Source organism: Rhopalosiphum maidis, chromosome 2 (assembly GCF_003676215.2).
Source record: "Rhopalosiphum maidis isolate BTI-1 chromosome 2, ASM367621v3, whole genome shotgun sequence".
In the NCBI taxonomy this organism is placed as follows: Eukaryota; Metazoa; Arthropoda; class Insecta; order Hemiptera; family Aphididae; genus Rhopalosiphum; species Rhopalosiphum maidis.
The window spans coordinates 90,409,686-90,430,812 of NC_040878.1; the positions used below are offsets into that span (position 1 = coordinate 90,409,686).

At 27.0% G+C, this 21,127-nt stretch overlaps 4 protein-coding genes across 5 annotated transcripts in view; 2 read left to right on the forward strand and 2 right to left on the reverse strand.

The window, feature by feature from the left end:
- LOC113551739 (inverted formin-2-like) overlaps positions 1-2,557 on the reverse strand; it is a 54,357-nt gene extending 51,800 nt beyond the window's left edge. For both annotated transcript variants that reach the window (XM_026954179.1, XM_026954176.1), the window contains exon 1: positions 2,443-2,557. The gene's annotated coding sequence lies outside the window, so the exon portion shown is untranslated. The remainder of the gene's footprint in view (positions 1-2,442) is intronic.
- A 715-nt stretch (positions 2,558-3,272) lies between these two features.
- On the reverse strand, positions 3,273-6,128 carry LOC113554592 (ribosome-recycling factor, mitochondrial). Its single transcript, XM_026958504.1, has 6 exons — positions 5,968-6,128; positions 5,641-5,901; positions 5,394-5,531; positions 4,932-5,142; positions 4,711-4,867; positions 3,273-3,566 (listed from the first exon to the last, which is right to left on the reverse strand). Exons 2-6 carry the CDS (start codon positions 5,867-5,869, stop codon positions 3,483-3,485), a joined length of 819 nt encoding a protein of 272 aa, XP_026814305.1. The 5' UTR covers positions 5,870-5,901; positions 5,968-6,128; the 3' UTR covers positions 3,273-3,482.
- A 1,896-nt stretch (positions 6,129-8,024) lies between these two features.
- On the forward strand, positions 8,025-16,915 carry LOC113554590 (DNA topoisomerase I, mitochondrial). Its single transcript, XM_026958501.1, has 3 exons — positions 8,025-8,844; positions 11,499-11,551; positions 14,108-16,915. Exons 1-3 carry the CDS (start codon positions 8,838-8,840, stop codon positions 16,289-16,291), a joined length of 2,244 nt encoding a protein of 747 aa, XP_026814302.1. The 5' UTR covers positions 8,025-8,837; the 3' UTR covers positions 16,292-16,915.
- Positions 11,558-12,855, forward strand: LOC113554591 (tubulin delta chain-like). Its single transcript, XM_026958503.1, has one exon. The coding sequence runs from the start codon at positions 11,611-11,613 to the stop codon at positions 12,853-12,855; it is 1,245 nt and encodes a 414-aa protein (XP_026814304.1). The 5' UTR covers positions 11,558-11,610.
- Positions 16,916-21,127: the final 4,212 nt, after the last annotated feature.

The window sequence follows — 21,127 nt, forward strand, 5'->3', positions numbered from 1 at the left end:
TCCCTACCAAATGTGTAAGTACGATATCTCCTTTAATTTACTTTTTTAGTTTCTTAATACTTCGAGATTTCATTTGTTTAATTTTACTTTTATTTTACCCCCACAAAAATAAGTCATTTGCTGATAAATCAAGTAATCGAGGTGGCCAATGAATATCGCCATTTTTGGAATTTATGCGATTTGCAATTTGGAAAATATGCAAGTACCTAGGCTAAAAGAGTGCTTAAGAAGAGATGGCCATAATCTTGAGATCAACATTTAAAAAAAATAATTGGTAAGTTTTGTACTTCATTATAATAATTAGTAATTAATTTTTATTTGTTTTTTTATTTTATGATTTACCTTTGAAAATTGGCCGCTGTAATGTCCTACCATAATTAAAATTAATTATTTCACTTTTCACCTATATAAATATTAAATTGTAATAATTATATATATTATACACCATGTCAATAATTTTTAAATTTTAATAACTAACATTGTGTTCAATCATAAAACTGACAAAAGAAAAGCGAGTATCAATATTACACGTTACTGGATAGGTAATTTGAATTTTAAATTCTTATTATAGATTTAATAAATAATCGTTTAAAGAAGGTCGTGCTCCAATTAGACTTTTGAAACTTTCAAAATTCAATTTTAAATATACTAAGTACTTAATTAATGTTTCTATAACCTTTTTGTAAAATAAAAATGGAACATAATTATTTATAATTACCTTTCTTTAGTTAAATGCTTCGGATTTGTACGATTTTATGAATATTACAGATATACTTAGTAGTTGTTGGTATGACGCTACTACGTCTTGACATTAGGTATGGGTTGAAGAATAAAATATAAAAACACTAAAGAAACTACTCTAATATATATATATATATACACAGGTAAGGTATTTTATATTATTACTCCATAATATATTTTTATCGTCAACATTAAGTTATGTAAATCACAATTTGAAAAATTAAATACAAAAACGATCTGAGTAAAATCACTTAATAGTGCTACACAGTGACGTAGATACTGTTTTACTAGTGTAATCGAATTGTTTTCGTAAAGCAGATGAAATAAGGAACTAATTTATTTTATTATGTTTTCTTCGAATTTGCATATCACCTACGTCCTACACACTATAATATAAGTGTAGAGAAAATTGTACGTATCATTGCCTATGGGTATTTTTTTTTATAAAACATTGGTTCTGCAATGACCTATAAGTTTTGCACGTGGAAACTATAGAATTGCCGGGAAATCGTTGAAGGTGAAAAAAGGAGACTTATTTGAATCGTACTCCGTAACCTACTCAATATTTATTTGGTATTACCCAATAGGTCATTGCATTTCACCGATTGCGATCGGACATGACGGTTTCGTTGGAAACGCAAACATTACCGAGGTCTAATGAATCAGTGTGTAGGTAGATATATATTGTACATACAAACAGTTCATACTATTTTTTTAAATTATCATATTCTTATTATTATTATTATTATTGTTTAATGACTAATATATTTTACTATAATAATATATTATATAGGCAATAAGTACGTACGTATAATTAATATATAATAACCTAGATTTTTAGTTATTTATAAAATATTTGTTTAGCTTAATTAATAGGTAATAATATAATAGAATATGTTTATATTAAATTTTAATATTTGTGCAAGTATCTTATTTTTGTAGGTACCTATCATTTATTGGGTATAAAACATAATTTATAACTTATTTCGTAGGTAGGTGTCTATATATAGTATTATAGTGTATTAACTTAAATTCGAAATATTACCCATATTAATTTATTCTATATCATAATTAATTGAGGAATTTGTAAATACATATCGGATATCTATTAAAATGATAGCTTCTTAAATATAATATGTAAGGACTAATGAAAAAATTGTTTATAATTAGTTAAGTGTAGTATTGTATATAATTAGTTATAGCTGTATAGGTATTCAAATTATAGGTATAGGCATTTAATTTTGAATAAATATGTATATTAAAGGGACTGGCACCAAAGCTCCAGCTAGATGTATATGTTACATATACAGTAGCGTGGCGAGCATATTTCAAACCCTTATCTCTAAGTAAAGTATTTAAACAATGACCCACCCACTATACCCCTACAAAATAATATATAATCTAAAAATAAAGTTTAGAATTTTCATAGGCCATCAACAATTTAATATAAAAAAATATTATGTTAATTGAATATACTTTCAACCACTCAAATTTTAATTTTTAAACTCAACATAAATTTCGAGGGCTAAGTAATTGCATTAGACAAACGTCGTTTACCAGGCCACTGCCTATGTAGGTACTAGGTACCTATTCTAAGATCCGAATAAAGTTTATTGTTTTGTAATACTAATAAGTAATGAAATATCAACTAATGGGATGTAATTGCTTATACCTATTTAATTAAAATTTGAATTCACTTACAGTTTTATAGACTTGAATATGGAAAAGTTTGACGTCTACACATAACACTTTCGTACACTAAATTCTTCGACAACACATTATACTTAAATGAAATTGCTGTAGCAACGAACACAAGTTGAGGTTCAATGACGATAGGTACCTATCTTGTCCGCAGCACCTGCACGCTCCCCAATATCCATTTGAACAACTAAAACCTTCAAGGTCTACTGACGTATTAAATACCTACTCCGGCATATTTAATGGATTAAAATAAAACATAGTAAAACAATGTCAATTGATTAGGTACTGTTTACTCATTGAGAACTTAAGACATCCTTCAAATTAATCAGTTTTTTTTTAATAAATACTAGAATAAATACGAAATAATTAGTGCCCATAATATTGTTTACTTATGTAAAAAAAAAGTTAGAATTAAACTAATAGATATTCAAGTAAAAAATTCAATTTTTTTTAGTTAAATCATCCACGTATTTTATTTAGTATATGTACATGATATATTAAATGATAGTGATACCTAACTTATAAATTAATAAACTTATTATTACTTACCTTTAATTATTATTTGCGTTGTTTTGTAGAAATATTTCTTGGTTAATATTATACATATTAATTTACTTATTCAGTACCTAATGTAGGTAGGTAGTCTGGTTTAAAATAAAAAGAATAAGAAAAATAAACCAAAAATAAGAAGAATAAAGCAATGATAGTGATAAAAGGTTTGTGTATAACAACAAGTATTCTGTTGTCAGGGGTCGTCAACAGACAACAAGTATAGATAAGTAGGTAATAATAATAAGCCATATATAAATATATATTATGTATATACAATATACATTCATGCATATAATTTTTAATGAACAAAAATGTACAGTATTGATAGTACATTAATCAAGTATTAAAACTGGTTTCTACAGCAGATTAAAAATTAACAGGTAAGTATAAATCTAACTGAACAAAAGAGTTTAATCATTTTTGGGATGTACCTTGGTAGAAGAAACTACCACTAAGATTAAATTACAACTCGTGTAAATGTACAAACACTATGAATCACCCTTGAGTTCACTTTGTTTTTCTTCCATTATCCGTTGTGCATCCAGTACATATTTATCAGCCAATGCAGTAATCTATATATTAGGTACATAAAAATAGATAAATAAATTATGTTAATTTTACTCTACAAGTACAAGATAAAGCTATAACTGTATTTTTACACAAAACCTTTTTATACTTGGGTTGCAAATATTATATTTACTTATTTAATACAACAAATATTATAATTGATCAAATAATACACTGTAAGATTAGCTTAAATTGAAAAGATTTTCTATTAGTTTAATACATACCTACCTAATTATTATTATTGTAAATCATTATGCATTATCAATTGTTAAACTACTAAAATGTTAATTAATATTATCAATGAGTTAGATGACTCTGTCAAGAACACTTTATAATAAAAAAAAATTATTATTATTAGTTAATTATTTATTTATAAATATTTGTGCAAATTATGTACATCCAACAAACCATACTAGATTAATTTAACTATATTTTTTTTATTATTGACTAGTACCAAATATTAATACTATTTTAACATATTTTTATGTTTAAAAATATTTGTGTTATAACTTATTAAAAATAATAAAGACATTCTACATGTAGATTTAATTTAATATGAATTTATTTATTTACAAACTTATCAGTTCTTCTATACTTTTATTGTCATAATAACTTCTATAACATTTGGTATACAAGGTAGAAATCATTGGTACAACTATGGGGGGGGGGGCAGGGAACTAAAAAAAATACTGTCTAAAATTCTAAAATATAGGTATAAAATTTTTTTTTATCGTTATAGAACTTAAAGTGGGTCGTATACAATAGCAGCAAGGGCTTAGAGCATTAGTTATATCATTTTTTTGTAGGTATTGCATTACTACTAAATAAAATAAAAATTCAAAAAATCTAACAGACATTTTCAAAAATGTATAAAAAAAATAACTTAATAAATAGAAGTTTTTGTATTTTAAATAAATTTAATTCATAAAAATATTTTAAAAAATATTACAGTTTTCTTTCTTTTAATTTGTTTATTCTTTTTTTATACAAAAAGTAAAATTTGATTAAATTTAAGACTGGAGGAAATATAAACTTTTAATTTGTTTAAAGAATTATACTTAATGTTATTTAATGATGTAAGGAAACAAGAAAGTTGTTTAAATAAATAACAAGAACTTAAATTAGAAAGAACATAATTTTCTTAAGTACCTGATCTTGCAAAGTGTGTACCAAATCTGTTGCCAATGTGTCATTGTCTTTTAATAATTTAATATTTTTATTTTGTAATTCTTTAATAGTATCTTTGGTTTTGATAAAAAGTGCTTTTGCACCTTTGCTTAAGTTTTCTCTATGTTCTTTTGTAACTCTATAATATGAAAATATAAAAAATTACTTAGGTATTTCCAAAATGTTTTATTTTAATACTTTACTTAGGTATTGGTATAAATATAGAAGTTTTATCTTGTTGAGGATTTAAATTCATGCCAGATGCTTTTAATGATTCTAAAACAGCTGGAATAGCTTGTGGAAATGATACCATATTCAAAATTATTGTTTTAGGATTTTTTCTCACAATTTGTGCTAAATCTTGAATAACATATTCATCACCTTCAAATGTAACTGGAAGCGAATCCAAAGCTCCTAAAATTTTAATATAAAGATATAAATGTTGTTAGTTATAATATAACTGCTTAATAAATTGTTTTTTATTAATTAATCATTACCAGTTCATATACATTTCATACTCCATTTAATAATAAATAAGTAATTGCATTGATTTTAACAATATTTCATGAGTGAATCAAATTTAGTTGTCTTAGACTTTAACTGTTAATGATAAATATAATAAATTATAATGTATGATGAATTTAATTATTTTATTTGTTATATACCTGTAGAAGATCTTAAGGATAGATTTTTAATATAGTTATTCTTTAATGCAGTCACAGCTTTTTCCATTTCGATTTTCATGGTATTGTATTTAAAGTGCTCAGCCAAAAGCTTTTCATCAATAGTTACTTTTTTCTGACCTTAAAAATTAATACTCAAACATTAAAAAGAATAGCAAATTATTTGCATAATTTATTGGTATTTATCATCATTTCAAACATTTTCAGAAAATGCAATATTACTATGTACCTTTATTGCTTTTCTTGTCTTTGTTTTTGGCATAACACCGGACTGAATGATGTAAACAACAACGGTTACTAACAATTTTATTGAGAAATGTAGATGATGAGAGTTTTTGATCCCACTGTAACTTTGTATCCAATCTACCAAGGCATTGGAGTGCGACATAACAGGGGTTCCGTCCGTGCTTCAGCATAGAGACAGCTTGTATTCCTACAGCGGACGTTATTTTCAACATGTCGACAAAATAACTAAAGAAAGACGAAAAACCTAGAGAAAATAAAAATTACAATTTGTGAAAACACCAAATTTGAATTTTGTATAAAGTGTTATTACTTGACGATAACAAATTCGATATCTCTTATCAACGTACAGTCTTCGGCAGAGATAATAGTATCAGTGGCATATCCGCCATTTTGTTTTCGTACTATCACCCTAAACCCACAGCGTTCGAGAAGTCATCATATTATTATGTTAATATACAAATAAATATAAGTAAAGAATTGTAGATACAGTTTTTAATTTAAACAAATGTTTATAATATACATCATGTACATTGTACACAAAGTCAAAGTAGTAATGCATTTTTCAACATTATTCAATGTAAATAATCAAAAAATGTCCATGATTTAGAATTTAAGACAACGGTTTTTTTCTAGATTTCAGTTCACTAAACTTTTGAATTAGATCTGAAAAATCAAGTATGTTAGTTACTTTGTTTGCACTCTTGATAATTTCAAAAAAATCGTTAATTTAGGTAACTTGCTTACTGCGTCTTCAGCCTCCTTCTTTAATTTTTGTTTTGCATAACCACTGAGATAAATGCTTTTTTACTCAGACATTTTCAAAATTCAATAGTTTTTGGCACATACTAGTAACGAACAAAACTCTCAAACTCGACTAAAAACTAATTTAATAATTTAACATCATTACGACAGTATAACAACTATAATGTACCGATTGTACTAATAATGCGAAACTGACCAACAAAATGTATATAATGATAAACTGTAGACTGAAAGGTAAACTATGTAAACAATAGTATCATAAAATTTCACAGTGCCACGTTAATAATTAAATATCAACAGGGGCCTGAGGCTGCAGCCCCCCTCTAAGTTCGGCTCTGCGAATAATAAATAATAATTAATATGTTTATGTATCATGTATAATTAATATATAATACATTAATATTATCATTTTAGAACAATTTTTGATTTTTTTAAATACATGACGGTAGACAATTTTTCTATAAGAAAAATTCGATCCATAACGACTCATATCGAAGTCAGTCCGTTATGGGTCTGCGCGTTTTACTAGTTGTATACCACATTACATAACTTCTTGAACGTTCGATATTGAAGCTATTCGTAACGATACACTCCAATTTTCTGTAACAATTTTGTTCCCAGACCGTATGTAAAAAGCCAATGAAGTTTCCGTTCAAAAAGTACGCGAGTGATCAGTGCCGGATTAAGAGATTTGGCGTCCCTAGGCCCGTATAACATAAAGCCCTTAAAAAACATTTTTATTTATTAACAAGTAATAAGGACATTTTGCCCTAATATACTTATAAAAAACTTCTTATACAACTTGTTTGCAAAATTTATTTTATATTACCATGATTTAGTTAAATTAAAAATTATATAAAATTCAAAAAAACAATAATCGTAATTAGATGTTTAAATTTTAAGGCTCATAATATTCATATTCCTATACGAAAATACGATGCACTATGCTTGCAAAGCCATAAAAACATAACATATAAATTAAAATTAAATAATGAATAACTTGGATGGATTTTGCTTAACATAAATCTGTCTTCAATAATATAATTGTTGATAATTACTCACATTTTTGGGGGGAATAGTGATATGTGGAGCAGATATAATGTGCTGCCTATTTGTGTTATGATTAAAAATTACAATTTATTGTAACTAAATTGTAATATTAAATATTAATTAAAATAATTGTAAATTTATTATTTCCTTGATTTGCTATCTTTGCTTATCACGATATGTTTATTTTTATAAATACATATTGTAGTTATTCTAAAAATGACATAATATTGAAAATACTATTACTATATACTTATATTTAAAATGTTATTACTATTTACTCTAGTCAGAACTATTACAAGGGAACGTCAATTTCGTGTTTTTGCCACTTGTACTGGACGTCATAGACGATAGACAGCGCCCTTTATGTGATTTAAAATTAAGGCGCCCTTAGGCCCGGGCCTGCTTGGCCTGTACGTTAATCCGGCACTGCCAGTGATACTAGGCGGACGAACATCGTGTAAAATACGAATTTCGCCGTTGCCGCCTATTTTTATTGATTTGGCAACATTGCGCGGCAGCGGCGTTGCCGGATCGTATGATTAAACAAAAAAAGTCAATGCACTCGTCTGCCGCGGCTGTGGACCGTCTCTATGACTCTATGTCGCCACCGACCGACGCCGCCGTCATCGTGTAGTCTCGCGTACTTGTGACTTGTGTGTACCGTGTACGTGAAATTTCGTGCAAGTCCGAATCGTCCACGACACGCACACACACACATACACACTAATACATTACACACACGCACGGCACACGCAAATTCTCAGACGCTACGCCGCTCCGATCTGAGTTCGATTTATTTTTCTCGCTTACGGCGTTTCCGGCCGGTTGTGTAGTTTCATTTCGAGTGTGTCGGCGGTCTGTCGTCGCGTTTTAACCGAATTCGTGACCGACGATCATTGTCGTCATTATTATGCGTTCGGCTTCCGTCCGACAAAACCGACGGGATCGCAGCGCATGACTACAGCCGGCGGACGTCGTTCTGCTAAAAAACCGACGAACCACCACCACCATCACTCGCTCGTCGATTTGTCGTCATTTTTCAGTTAACACGTCTTAATACCTTTACTTAATATCGTTCATTTCGCCACTTCTGCTACAACTACCATCACGACTTCATTGGGCTACTTTATATCGTCGGTTATCCATTATTGTAGAGTACTACCTACTGTAAGATTATCGTTATTGTCACAGAAACGATAGAATCTGTGCAAATTTTGGTTGTTGGTACTACAGCTTAGTCGCTGATCATCGCCTAACTACTAAGTAATATCATATTACTACTTCATACCAACAGCGGCGGCATTCTACCTATAACGCGACGTCAGCAGCAGTGTTCTACCTCGTTTCGTCATCCACGTGAACAGAAAAATGGCCGGTAATTATTCGATAATTTTTATAGTTAATCACTTAATACTATTATATTTACTTATATGTTATTATGGTCCGTAAAGTTTTCCGCCAATAATCTCGTGTCTGTCTCCCACCGAAAATCGCTGTGAGTTTACCACCTTTGTGTTTCCTGTTTTCGTCTTTATATTATTTTGTTTTCCAACATGCTCTAAGGGTTTTAGACTACTTGATAGCTGTTGTAAAATAGTTTTTAAATTTCAGGTGTACTTATAGCCTATAGGTCAAGCTTATCTTACTATAAAATGTTAAACAGCAGGATGCTGTGGTCACAGAAAATCAACCGTAATTTTATATGTTTACTGCACAATATTCTGTTTTACATATAAACACATAAAAGCAGACATACATTATTATACCTACTTATCAAGTTACTATAGATATAGATAACATCTATAACTAATGGAATATTACAGGTCGCGCACAATATCTTATTTTGTCATGTTTAAATGACAATTGGTAAATGGACTAGGTACCTAACCTCCCTATAGATTTTTAAATCATTACAGATGTTTGATTCCTTTAAATCAGCTGGTGATTTGTGATTTACAATTTGTTCTCAAATTTTTTATTCTGATTTGATTCATTTTGTAATTGGTTAATTTTTTTTATTGGATATTGTTGAGCAATTCATTAATACAATATTATACTTACCACATTTAAGTTTATCATTTGTGATCTATATTTGTTTAAGTTTTATTGATTCTAAACTAAAATAACAATTAGTTAAGGCTTAGTATTAAGTATATCCAGGGGGTTATCATTCAAACTTTTACAGATACTCATTGTGTCTTACCAATTTTGATTATAATTTGTAAGTAAGCATAACTATTACTGATACTTATTTATTTTAATTTACAAGTTAAAATATTTTATAATAATAATTGAATTTCAGGTATACAAGTATTTATTTGTTTATCTTTTTACCCATTATAATTTAACCATAACCTCAAAATCCCTGTAAAAACTAAAAATGTTTATTATTACAAGGTAGTACAATATCGGTGAGATATCTATATTCTCAATCAGTGAAATTATTTTAATGCAAAATGTTTATTTCTTATTTATAATATCTGTATCTAAGTTGTTATATTTATTATGGTTGAAGATCGTGATTGATTATCTATGTACATTTATATCATGCACATGTGCTTAAATACCTATTAAGAAAATTAAATGGTGATCAGTACAGCACGTGTAAATTTGGTGATCCATCTTTTGTCAGTGATTCAGCAACCCAGTCAAGGATATTATACATATTTCTTAAATCGTATTTATATCAGTTTACCAAAAAGACAAACTGTTACATGTTCACATGATATTTTTACTCAATTATTGACATTAAATAGATTGCCTAAATTGATGAATGTAAAATATATGTATGATACTTCATATGAAACTGTATACCATTTTGTTATTCGGGTGTGTAAGCAATGTTACAATTTTCCATTTTATTATACAGGTGTGGTACAAAGCCTAGAACATTAATTTAATTTATTTTTAAACATAAATTATTTTAAATAGAAGTAGCTTATTCATTATCTTTACCCACCTTTAACTTAAATTTTGCATTTTTTCAAACTATACCTACTTATCCTACCTATCTAAATATTAAAGAGTAGTACCTAGGAACTAATGATAATACCTATACGTTTTAGTGTGTTTAAGTACCTAACCTAACCTTAATATATTCCATATTAACTATCTATTTATCAATCAGTATCTTTGAGTCACAAAGTCTTAAGACTCAAATCCTTAAAAATATATATACATAATATATATTATGTATGAATTGGGCTTGTGTACATTTAATACTTTCACTATAAAATTAAAATATTTTTAAGATTCATTAATAAATTATCAATATCTATCTAATATCTACTTACCAAAAATATTATTTATTTATTAAGGGGCTGCTATACCAACATTAGTTTTATCTGGCTATCTCCCATAAAATATAGGATCAGAGTTATTCCACGACAACAACTGGATCAGTTTAGGGCAAAGGCACCTAATGTATATATATATATATATATATATATATATATATTTTAAATAAAAATATTTCCTGTGCATTGATTGGATAGATTTTTAATATTTACATTTTTTAATAATTTATTAATGGTTAGAAATAATTTAAATTATTTTAAATTAGGTAAAACATGCTTATTATCTATAAAAAATGTAAATATTAAGAATCTATCTCCTTAACTATTATACATGTTATGTATAATAATAATTATTAAAACCAACGTCTTATAAATAAAAACTTGGCTTATTTTTGTTATTGGAATATTTACTCTTTACAATAATCATATTAATGGATACTAATTAGATAGAAACCCAAGTAAATATTAGTTGATTTAACTAGAAATTAATTTGTAATTATTAAATGCATATTATATTTGTGCTTGGAACTTTTATAAGTAAAACGTATTTTAAACTTTATAATTTGTTTTCCTTTATAAGTATCTAATAAAATATAATACTATGTCATTTTAGTTCAATTTGAATTAATCTACAAATTAAAAATTTTTATTTGTTATTTATTTACCAATAATTACTGTAAAATCATTTTGTAACCTAGCAAATTTCATTGATATTGTTATTATTTTTTTGCAGAAGATCGAGAGTCCAGTGATCGGAAACATGAAAAATCAAAGAAGCGTGATAGGGTTAGTTACTAAAAATTGTTTTTTTTTATCAATATTTTATTTATTAATTTTACGATATTATGTCTGTACTAACCATTTGTTTTGGTACTTGTGGAATACGTTTTACCCATAGTTTTTATTCCACTATTTTTAATGACAATAACACTTCTGATCCTATTGTTACTCAACATGTTAATCAAGAGTACAAACATACAAGTGAGTCTTGTTTCTTTGAATTAAAATCTAATGGTTATTTGGAACCCAGGTCAATTTTAATAGATATAGGAGATCCTAATATTGGTGATACTTTGACAAAATCAAAAAATAGTAATTGGGGATTTGGACAAAATTCATTAGGATTTAATTTTATTGATGGATCAACAAATAACTGGTCATATTGTTATTATGTGAAAGGTCCTGAAATGTTTGAAGATGTTTCTAGTCGATTGAGATTTGAAATAAATAAAATTGATAAAATTGAATATTTTTTAATTATATTATCACCTTCAGGCGGTTGTGCTGGATCAGCATGTTTTATACTTGAAAAATTAAAACAAGATTTTCCTAAAATTTCTTTTATTGTAGTTTTTGTCATGCCATATCAGTCTAAAGATGCTATCCAAAATTACAATACTTCTTTTACTATTAGCAAACTGTACAGTATATCAGATTGTATTTTTTTATTCGAAAATTCTGTTTTACAAGAAGTTTGTCAAGCTGGACATTCAGAGGTCAAAGTTTCATTTGATGATTTAAATCAAATAGGTTGCAAACAATTAATATCTATTTTTCAACCAGTAGAACATCAAACGTTCCCTTATTTTCTGTCTCTTGTACATGATAAAAAATATAAAATTTTAAGATTAATATCGTCTCCAAATTACAGAAGAGAATATTCTTCTTATGAATCAACTCCAAGATGGGAAGCAATTGTGAATCAAACTGTACGCTTGTTAAATGCATTACATTGTGTATCGTTTGGAAATGTTGTTGTATATCGAGGTGATACTTCCAATGATGTCAACAAATTAAATTTTTTTGAAAAGTTAAATACTTTATCTTTTTCTAAACATATTTTAGAAGAACACAAATTTTTGCAAATGTATCAACAAAGACATTTTATGGGTTCCAAATATTTAAGTTTATTGTCAAATAACTCCACCAATGTTTCTGGTTTAAACTCTGTAATAAAATTAGCTAAACGAGCTTTTTCCCATAAAGCATTTATACATCATTATATTCAATATAATACAAATATCAACGATTTTAAAAACAATTTTTCTAATGTTAATCAAATTATTAAAGACTATTATGAATTAGATTGATATTACATTTTCATACTAGATAGATTTGTTTATTTTTTTTTTTTTTATTAACTATTAGATCTCAACATATTAGTAGTAATATGTAATGATATTTTCTAGTCAGTTGTCACAAATTAGTCTTAAGGTGTTCCTATATATTTTTTCACTTTATTCCTTTATTCCTGTTTTAACCAAATTTTTAATTATTGATACTTATTACCTATGTATATAATGATAAACAATATTTTTTTTTTTTAGTGTGCTACTGAAATTGTACAGACTTAAGTGTCATTTTTCACAAATAATAAATCATCTTTTAGTTTTAGTAAAACACACTTCTGTGTTTTTTTTTCATCCCATATTTAGTTGAATAGTTTAATTTAAGTTTACAATATCATAGAACAATTTTTATTATCATTTGACATTGTATAAAACTTTGTTTACAAGCTTATGACTGTCATTTCATATATTTTATCAGGTTTATCAAAATATATTAATATTTAATGAACCCATAAATATTTATTTTATATATTTATGAAATAGTCATCTATTATTTATTGGTCCATTCAATTTTTATGAGATTTTAAATTTAGTAAAACTGTCATGGAATCCCGTTTTAAACATAAATACATATTTAGTTACTGTAAATATATCGCATGGTATACATTTGAGTTTTTTTTTTTTAAAAGTAGCTAATAAATCTTGTGTAAATACAATTAAAAATTAAAATTAAATAAATATACTCTATATACGCCTATTCAACTACTGTTAATAATATTAATTTTACTGTACATATAGGTTTATCAGCCTAGTATTTAATTTTTTTTTGTTTAATAAACAGTTATCATTATTAGTGTTTTTATCTTCACAAGTGTTTGGTTATTTCAAGATTTTTATGAATTAAATATTTATTTTTGTTTCTCAACATCAACAGACAATCCACAATTTTCTTATGAGTGATTCATGTCTATTCAGTTGAACACCGATCAAGTTGAATAGGTGTACATGAGGTTTTTATATAAATCAAAGGTAACATTTTTAAATAATGTACACAAGGCCTTTTTTTGTCAATCACTATTTAATAATTTTTGATCATAAACTTTTTGTTCTTTACTTAAAAATTGAATTCCTTTATTAGTTATGGCTTTATACCTATTTATTTTTTTTTTTTTGTAGTATACATTTTAGTTTGGTAATAAAATTATAATTAGATAAAAGGGGCCTATATGAGTCATAAAATATTATTTAAAATTGTTCTTTTTTATTTCCACAGGAACACGAAAAAAATGGTGTTAAGAAAGAAATTAAACGAGAATACAAAGATGAGCCCTATGATTCAGGTTATCATTCCCAGATTAAAAGAGATTACAAATTAAATCATAGTATTAAGGACGAAAATTTTTCTGATGATGGTGACTTTAATATGTCCAGCCACAAGAGGAAACAAAGTGATGATGATTTTTCTATAAAGGAAGAAGTACAGTCTGATGATGACATACCTTTATCAAATAGAAAACGCAAACATTCTGGCAGTAGTGAAGATGATGTTCCTCTGAGCGCTCGAACAAAGCATATTAAAAAAGAACACAACAGCAGTCATAAAAAACATAAAAAAGATAAGGAACATAAGAGTAAACATAGAGAAAAAGATAGAAATCATTCATCTAAAGATTCTAAGCATAAAGTAAAAAAAGAAAATAATACATCTCAAAAAGAAAGTCCTGTTAAAGGTACCCCAAAGAAAAAAAAAGAAGAAGAACCGCAAGAAGTATGGAAATGGTGGGAAGAAGAGAAAAAAGACGATGGTGTTAAATGGAAGTTTTTAGAACATAAAGGACCGGTTTTTGCTCCAGCATATGAACCTTTACCGAGTTATGTTAAATTTTATTACAATGGTAAACATGTAGTTCTTTCAGAGTTGGCTGAAGAAGTAGCAACATTCTATGCCAAAATGCTTGACCACGATTATACAACAAAAGAAGTATTTAATAAGAACTTTCTTAAAGACTGGCGCAAAACTATGACACAAAAAGAAAAGGAGTTAATAACTGATCTCTCATTATGTAACTTTAAAGAAATGAGTGTATATTTTACTAAAAAGTCAGAAGAACGTAAAGCCATGAGTAAAGAGGAAAAAAAGAAAATAAAAGAAGAAAATGAAGCTTTGCAAAAAGAGTATGGGTTTTGTACTATTGATGGTCACAAAGAAAAAATTGGTAATTTCAAAATAGAACCACCTGGTTTATTTAGAGGAAGAGGTGAACATCCTAAAATGGGTATGTTGAAAAAACGAGTAATGCCTGAGGATGTCTTAATTAATTGTAGCAAAGATTCTAATATACCAAAACCCCCACTTGGTCATAAATGGAAAGAAGTTAGACATGACTTTGGTGTAACATGGCTTGCTAGCTGGATAGAAAACGTTCAAGGGCAAGTTAAATATGTTATGTTAAATCCATCTTCTAAACTTAAGGGAGAAAAAGATTGGCAAAAGTATGAGACTGCTAGAAGATTAGCAAAATCTATTGATAAGATAAGAGAAAATTATATTAATGACTGGAAATCTCGTGAAATGCATGTTAGACAAAGATCAGTTGCTTTGTATTTTATTGATAAATTGGCACTGAGAGCAGGAAATGAAAAAGACGAAGACCAAGCTGATACTGTAGGCTGTTGTTCTTTACGTGTGGAACACATACAATTACATGAAGAATTTAATGATAAAGAATATGTAGTTGTATTTGATTTTCTTGGTAAAGATTCCATTAGATATTACAACGAAGTACCTGTAGAAAAAAGAGTTTTCAAAAACTTGAAGATATTTATGGAAAATAAAAAAGGTAGTGATGATTTATTTGATCGCTTGAACACATCAATATTGAATCAACATTTGCATGAACTCATGGATGGACTCACCGCAAAAGTTTTCCGTACATTCAATGCTTCATGGACACTTCAACAACAACTAGAAAAATTAACTGATCCAAATGTGTCTGTAGCGGAGAAAATCTTACAATATAATCGAGCTAATCGTGCAGTTGCTATTTTGTGTAACCATCAACGTGCTGTACCAAAAACACACGAAAAGTCAATGGGAAACCTTAAGGAAAAAATTCAAACTAAAAGAGCAGCAGTAAAAGAAGCTAAGGAGCAATATAAACAAGCCAAACGAGATGTGAAAGACGGCAGTGTGCATTCCAAGACTCAGTTAGAAAAGAGAAAAAAGGCTTTAGAACGATTAAAAGAACAATTGACTAAATTAGAAGTTCAAGAAACTGACAAGGAAGAAAACAAGACAATTGCTTTGGGTACGTCCAAATTAAATTATTTGGATCCGCGTATATCAGTAGCTTGGTGCAAAAAGTTCAATGTTCCTATTGAGAAGATATACAATAAAACACAAAGAGACAAGTTTAGATGGGCTATTGACATGGCTGGACCAGATTATGTATTTTAAAATTTGAATGAAACAAAATAATACAAATTCAATATCAATAATTTAAAACCAATTTTACATTGATTATCCTCTTTTTTTTAAACTTAATTTACCTGGTGGAACAGTGTTTTTACAATAATTATTGGTACAAATTGGTTCTTATTTGTGGTACCATTATTGAAAATTGATTTTGAAAAACATTAAAAATTTAATAAATAAAAAAAAATTTATATTGTATTCTTTTTTACAATTATCCATACATTTTTTTCTTTTTGTATTGTAGTATCTGTCTTAGAACCAAAATATAGAAGTTTGTAAGCATGTTTATTGTATGCTAGACCTTAATTTTTTTTTACCTTATACTACTGATTGTAAATTGTGATAATGCTCTCGTAATATGATTAATAGTATTTTGTATAAAATAGAAAACAAATTAAAACTTATTTTGATGTACTTTCAAGTAATGGTGACTTTTTTAATTTTAATATTATTTATGTATTACAGCAACAACTATTGTTTTACCTATTAATAATGACCATAAAAAGGTGGTTCTTCCAGCAAATAATATTATTAAATTAGTTGTAATTTCATGATGTTTGTAACAAATGTCAGTCAACATATTTTTTACTGTAATACATAATTTGTACAGAATTATATTGAATTTTAAATTAAAGCTTAACAAATTTGTATGTTATTGTAATTTTCATATATATTTTTTTTTAAGCCAATTAAGTAAATCTTGTGATTGAAAAAATATTATACACAATATAAGTTATACATGCTATAGTTATGTATAATAAAAGAGGTAGGTACCTATACACACTTTTATTTATATTATGTATGGTTTCAATTGTAATGATTTCAATTCAAATAAAATAATTCATTCAATTTGTTTGTATTTTCTTTTAATACTCATCTTATTTATAATTAAAATAAGCATATTTTTTTTGGACGTATTTAATGTTACATTATGATTATTGATTGCTATGCATAAATTACATAGGTACTTATTAGTTATTACTTATATTTAATTCATGGTAATTATACCTAATGTTTTAATCAATTTTTTTATTTGCGTATCATCTATTTAAAATGATATTTCACTCGAATAAAATAAATGTAATTTTCATAAACCATGATACTAGGGAACTGTGTATTCTTATTTTATTTTTGAATTTAGGCTCATTGTACGCAGCCAAAAGTATGTTTTGGTTTTGTAAATAGTTTTAAATTCTAGTCAGTGGCATAATTTCAATGAAAAAACTAGGGGTTTTAACTACTATTTTTCAATAAGTTTTATATAGTGATTAGTAGTTTATCAATAAATGTCACCATTTCATTCAAATCTCTCATTCAAAAGTTGCATATTAATATTTACTTTTTACTGTACATATTAATTTTATAAAATAAAGTAAGATTTAATTAATCATAAATCACATTTTAAAACTAAGTATACTTAAAATCAAATCTAAGCCTCAACTCAAACTCGGGATTATGAATGTAGTGACTAATTTGTGTCAGAATATTATTGAAATGATCTGAACTCTGAATGCGTTGTTTATGAGTACTAGTACTAGTGGTTCAAGTTCAATTAAAAAACAAAAATCTTTCATTTAAATAATTGGTTGGTTTTGCTTGTATTCGTATAGACATGCGGCCAAATGCGAATTGCTCAATAAACCAGTTTGATATTATTCTGAATATTCAAAACGTAGTACTATATTGTGTTATTTAAAAAAAATATATTACAACGACCGACAAGTTCGGTACTAACTACTTATATAACACCAAAATAATAAATGATTACTAATTATTAGTCATAAGCTATAATATAAACGTGCGATTACCACTTGAACAAATATAATAACTACGTGTCCCGATTGATAACATTGTTTTTGTCGATAATCTTCGAATATTTTAAACAGTTTATTTTTTCAACTGTATTAATAGTGATAAATTATGTTTTTAAGTTTCATTTTTAGGTTAACGTTATGCTTCACAGATTACACGTACGAGTTGTACGTTGTACGACTGATGCAAACTTGCCTTCTGTCCGTATTTAAGGGATGTCGGTATTATTGGTTCTCGGGAGTATTGAATAGGCAATTCGTCAGGCTTAGTCTGCAATGTAAAATAATATCGATTATTATTTATATTTGTTTTTAAAATATCTGTCATTATTTTATTACAATGCAAAAAATAATGTTAGGTATATTACTGTCGACTGAAATTTATCATTTCCGTGCAATTATTATATTTTAAAAAGTTTCAGGTCGATGTCTATAACTTAATTAAGTACATACTATATACAGTGACGTATTTACAATTTATTTTTTTTCTTGAAAGAAGGGGGAAATAAGTCGAAAAATGTATTACATAATTATATATAATATACATTTATATGTATAAATATAGTTAAATTTAATACTTAATGAAACTTTCTATTCTTATTTGATAAATCATCAATTCTTGGGGGAGGGTATAACCCCCCCATAAATACGTCACTGGGTATCTATACCACTTATCGAGTAACACAATATGTTGTATAACTACTGTAGGTATATACGTAAACAATATATTGTTCGAAGTTTTATAATTTTATTGCTTTATCTGATATAAATACGTTTGGATTTTCAAAGTATACTTTGGGGATTAGACTATAGATGTTGTGGGCGAGAGGGGAAAGGGAAGGATTCAAAGAGGACAATTTTTTAAATAAGTAATTATTAAATAATTATAATTATTAATGTTTGTATAGAGTATTAATTTTCCGGTTTACAATTATAAACGTAATGGCTGTGAAATAGATACATTTGCAAAGTTAACAAGTCTTGCAGTTTGGTAATGGAATTATCACATTTTTTCGAAGGTAACATATATTATAAAATAACTCAGTAGTTCTCAGTAGTCGGTAATTTTATATCGGATATATCCCAAATCGTTTCGTCACATGTTTAATAATTATAATTGAATTCAGTTCTCTTGAGAGTATTGTATTTAAATCAGACTCGGGTATTGGGTGTATCGCATGAAATTTTTAGTAAATCTAATTTCTTGAACGTTTTTTAAGTATAATAAAATAACATTAATAACGCGTCACCGGAAACATACTGAAACAAGACGATATAATATTTTGTAATAATAATAATAATAATTATTATTGTTATTTCGTTCCGCTGAATTATATTAAGTGCATTACGCGTCCTCGAGTTAAATACATGTACCTATCCAAATAGATATTGTTAAATTGTATGATTGTTTCCAAATGGCATCGGTAACTTAATTTATCAACATATTTTAATGTATATTTAAGCTAGTGTTAACACCCAATATTATGCAGGTATAATGTACATATGTTATTTTTGTATAATAATATATAATATAATATATAGAATAAGACAATAGTATCAACAATCTAAAAATGAACCCCCCCAAAAAAATGTCATTTCTTTTATTGAATTGAAAGTTATGTAAAAAATTGAGTTATTGTGAAATTAATTGGCATTCAAATATACTTGTCACTAACAATTGATTATGATATATCCGTAGGTAATTTTTTTAAATGTTTACTTAATGATATAGCTTTAGTTTAAAATGTACTTTTTAACTTTTGTGTTACCTAGGGCAGTAGGACTAATATTTCATATATGTTCTCCATTTATTCGTAAAACTTATCTATATTAGTTATATTATTGCACAAGCGCGCGGTGGGAAACTTTTCGCTATTATTTGTTATACTCGTAAGCATTCGAAAAGGCGGACGACCGTGATGCATAACGACTGATGAGTGACGACTGCTGCATTGTATACTTACGAGTAAAACGGGTAAGTTAAAGGTGGTAATAATAACGAAAATTTTAGGAGTCATCTGCGATGTCTTGCGCTTAGGTATTTATATAATGGTAATTTTTACGACAGTTTGCCGCGCCCGTTTTGGACCGTACCTATATAATATCATTTTATTAGTAAAGTTCAAATTTTGTACGCGCATAAAATTTGACGTACAATCCGCTAATATATATGCTATACATAATATGTCCACACTATAATACGCGTTCATTTTTATTGTAAAGTATCTTCTATATTAAATTAAGAATAATATTTTCTTACACTTGGACGTTCGTTTGGTTGCTTAATCATAATTTATGTTTCGTAAATCACAATAAAACTGATAACATTCGTATCGTATTGTCGTTTTTTTATAACACTATGTACCTTTATATATATATATATATATATATATATATATAGAGAGAGAGAGAGATTTGTGTAGAATTTAATGATATAACACATTATCACAGAGATTGCACTTGGCCATAAAATACCAAACTTAGTGACGTCGCACGTATGTATAAGCAATATTCTTTATTCGATTGTGTAAAAATATCACCTGCAGGCAAAAAGGATGATAATTTAATACATTAATAAGTAGGTATCAACTGTCAAATTAGCATTTTTTTTAAATTTGCCTAATATTTTCTAAAAATATAAGAATATATTTAATCATAAATATATGTTATAAAATATACAATTTATAAAAGCAACTAATCAAATACATACATTTGTTGAACATCTATACATTTATCAAAGTGAAAAATAATTTTAAAATATGCTGTTTAAAATGACAAGTTACAATTCGGAAAGTTTGTGAACAGATTGTATATTTTTAGGTTTAGTATTAGAATTTAGAGTGAATTGACTAAAAGATAAAATAGCATTTTTTTGTGTTTCAATATTTGCATCTTACTTAAGGTTAGGAGCATAAAATATTTTAATTTTTAAGTAAATTATACACATTTTTAAATTTTAATACTTTTCATAGCTACGTAATAATTAGTAGTTTCAAAATTAAATTTG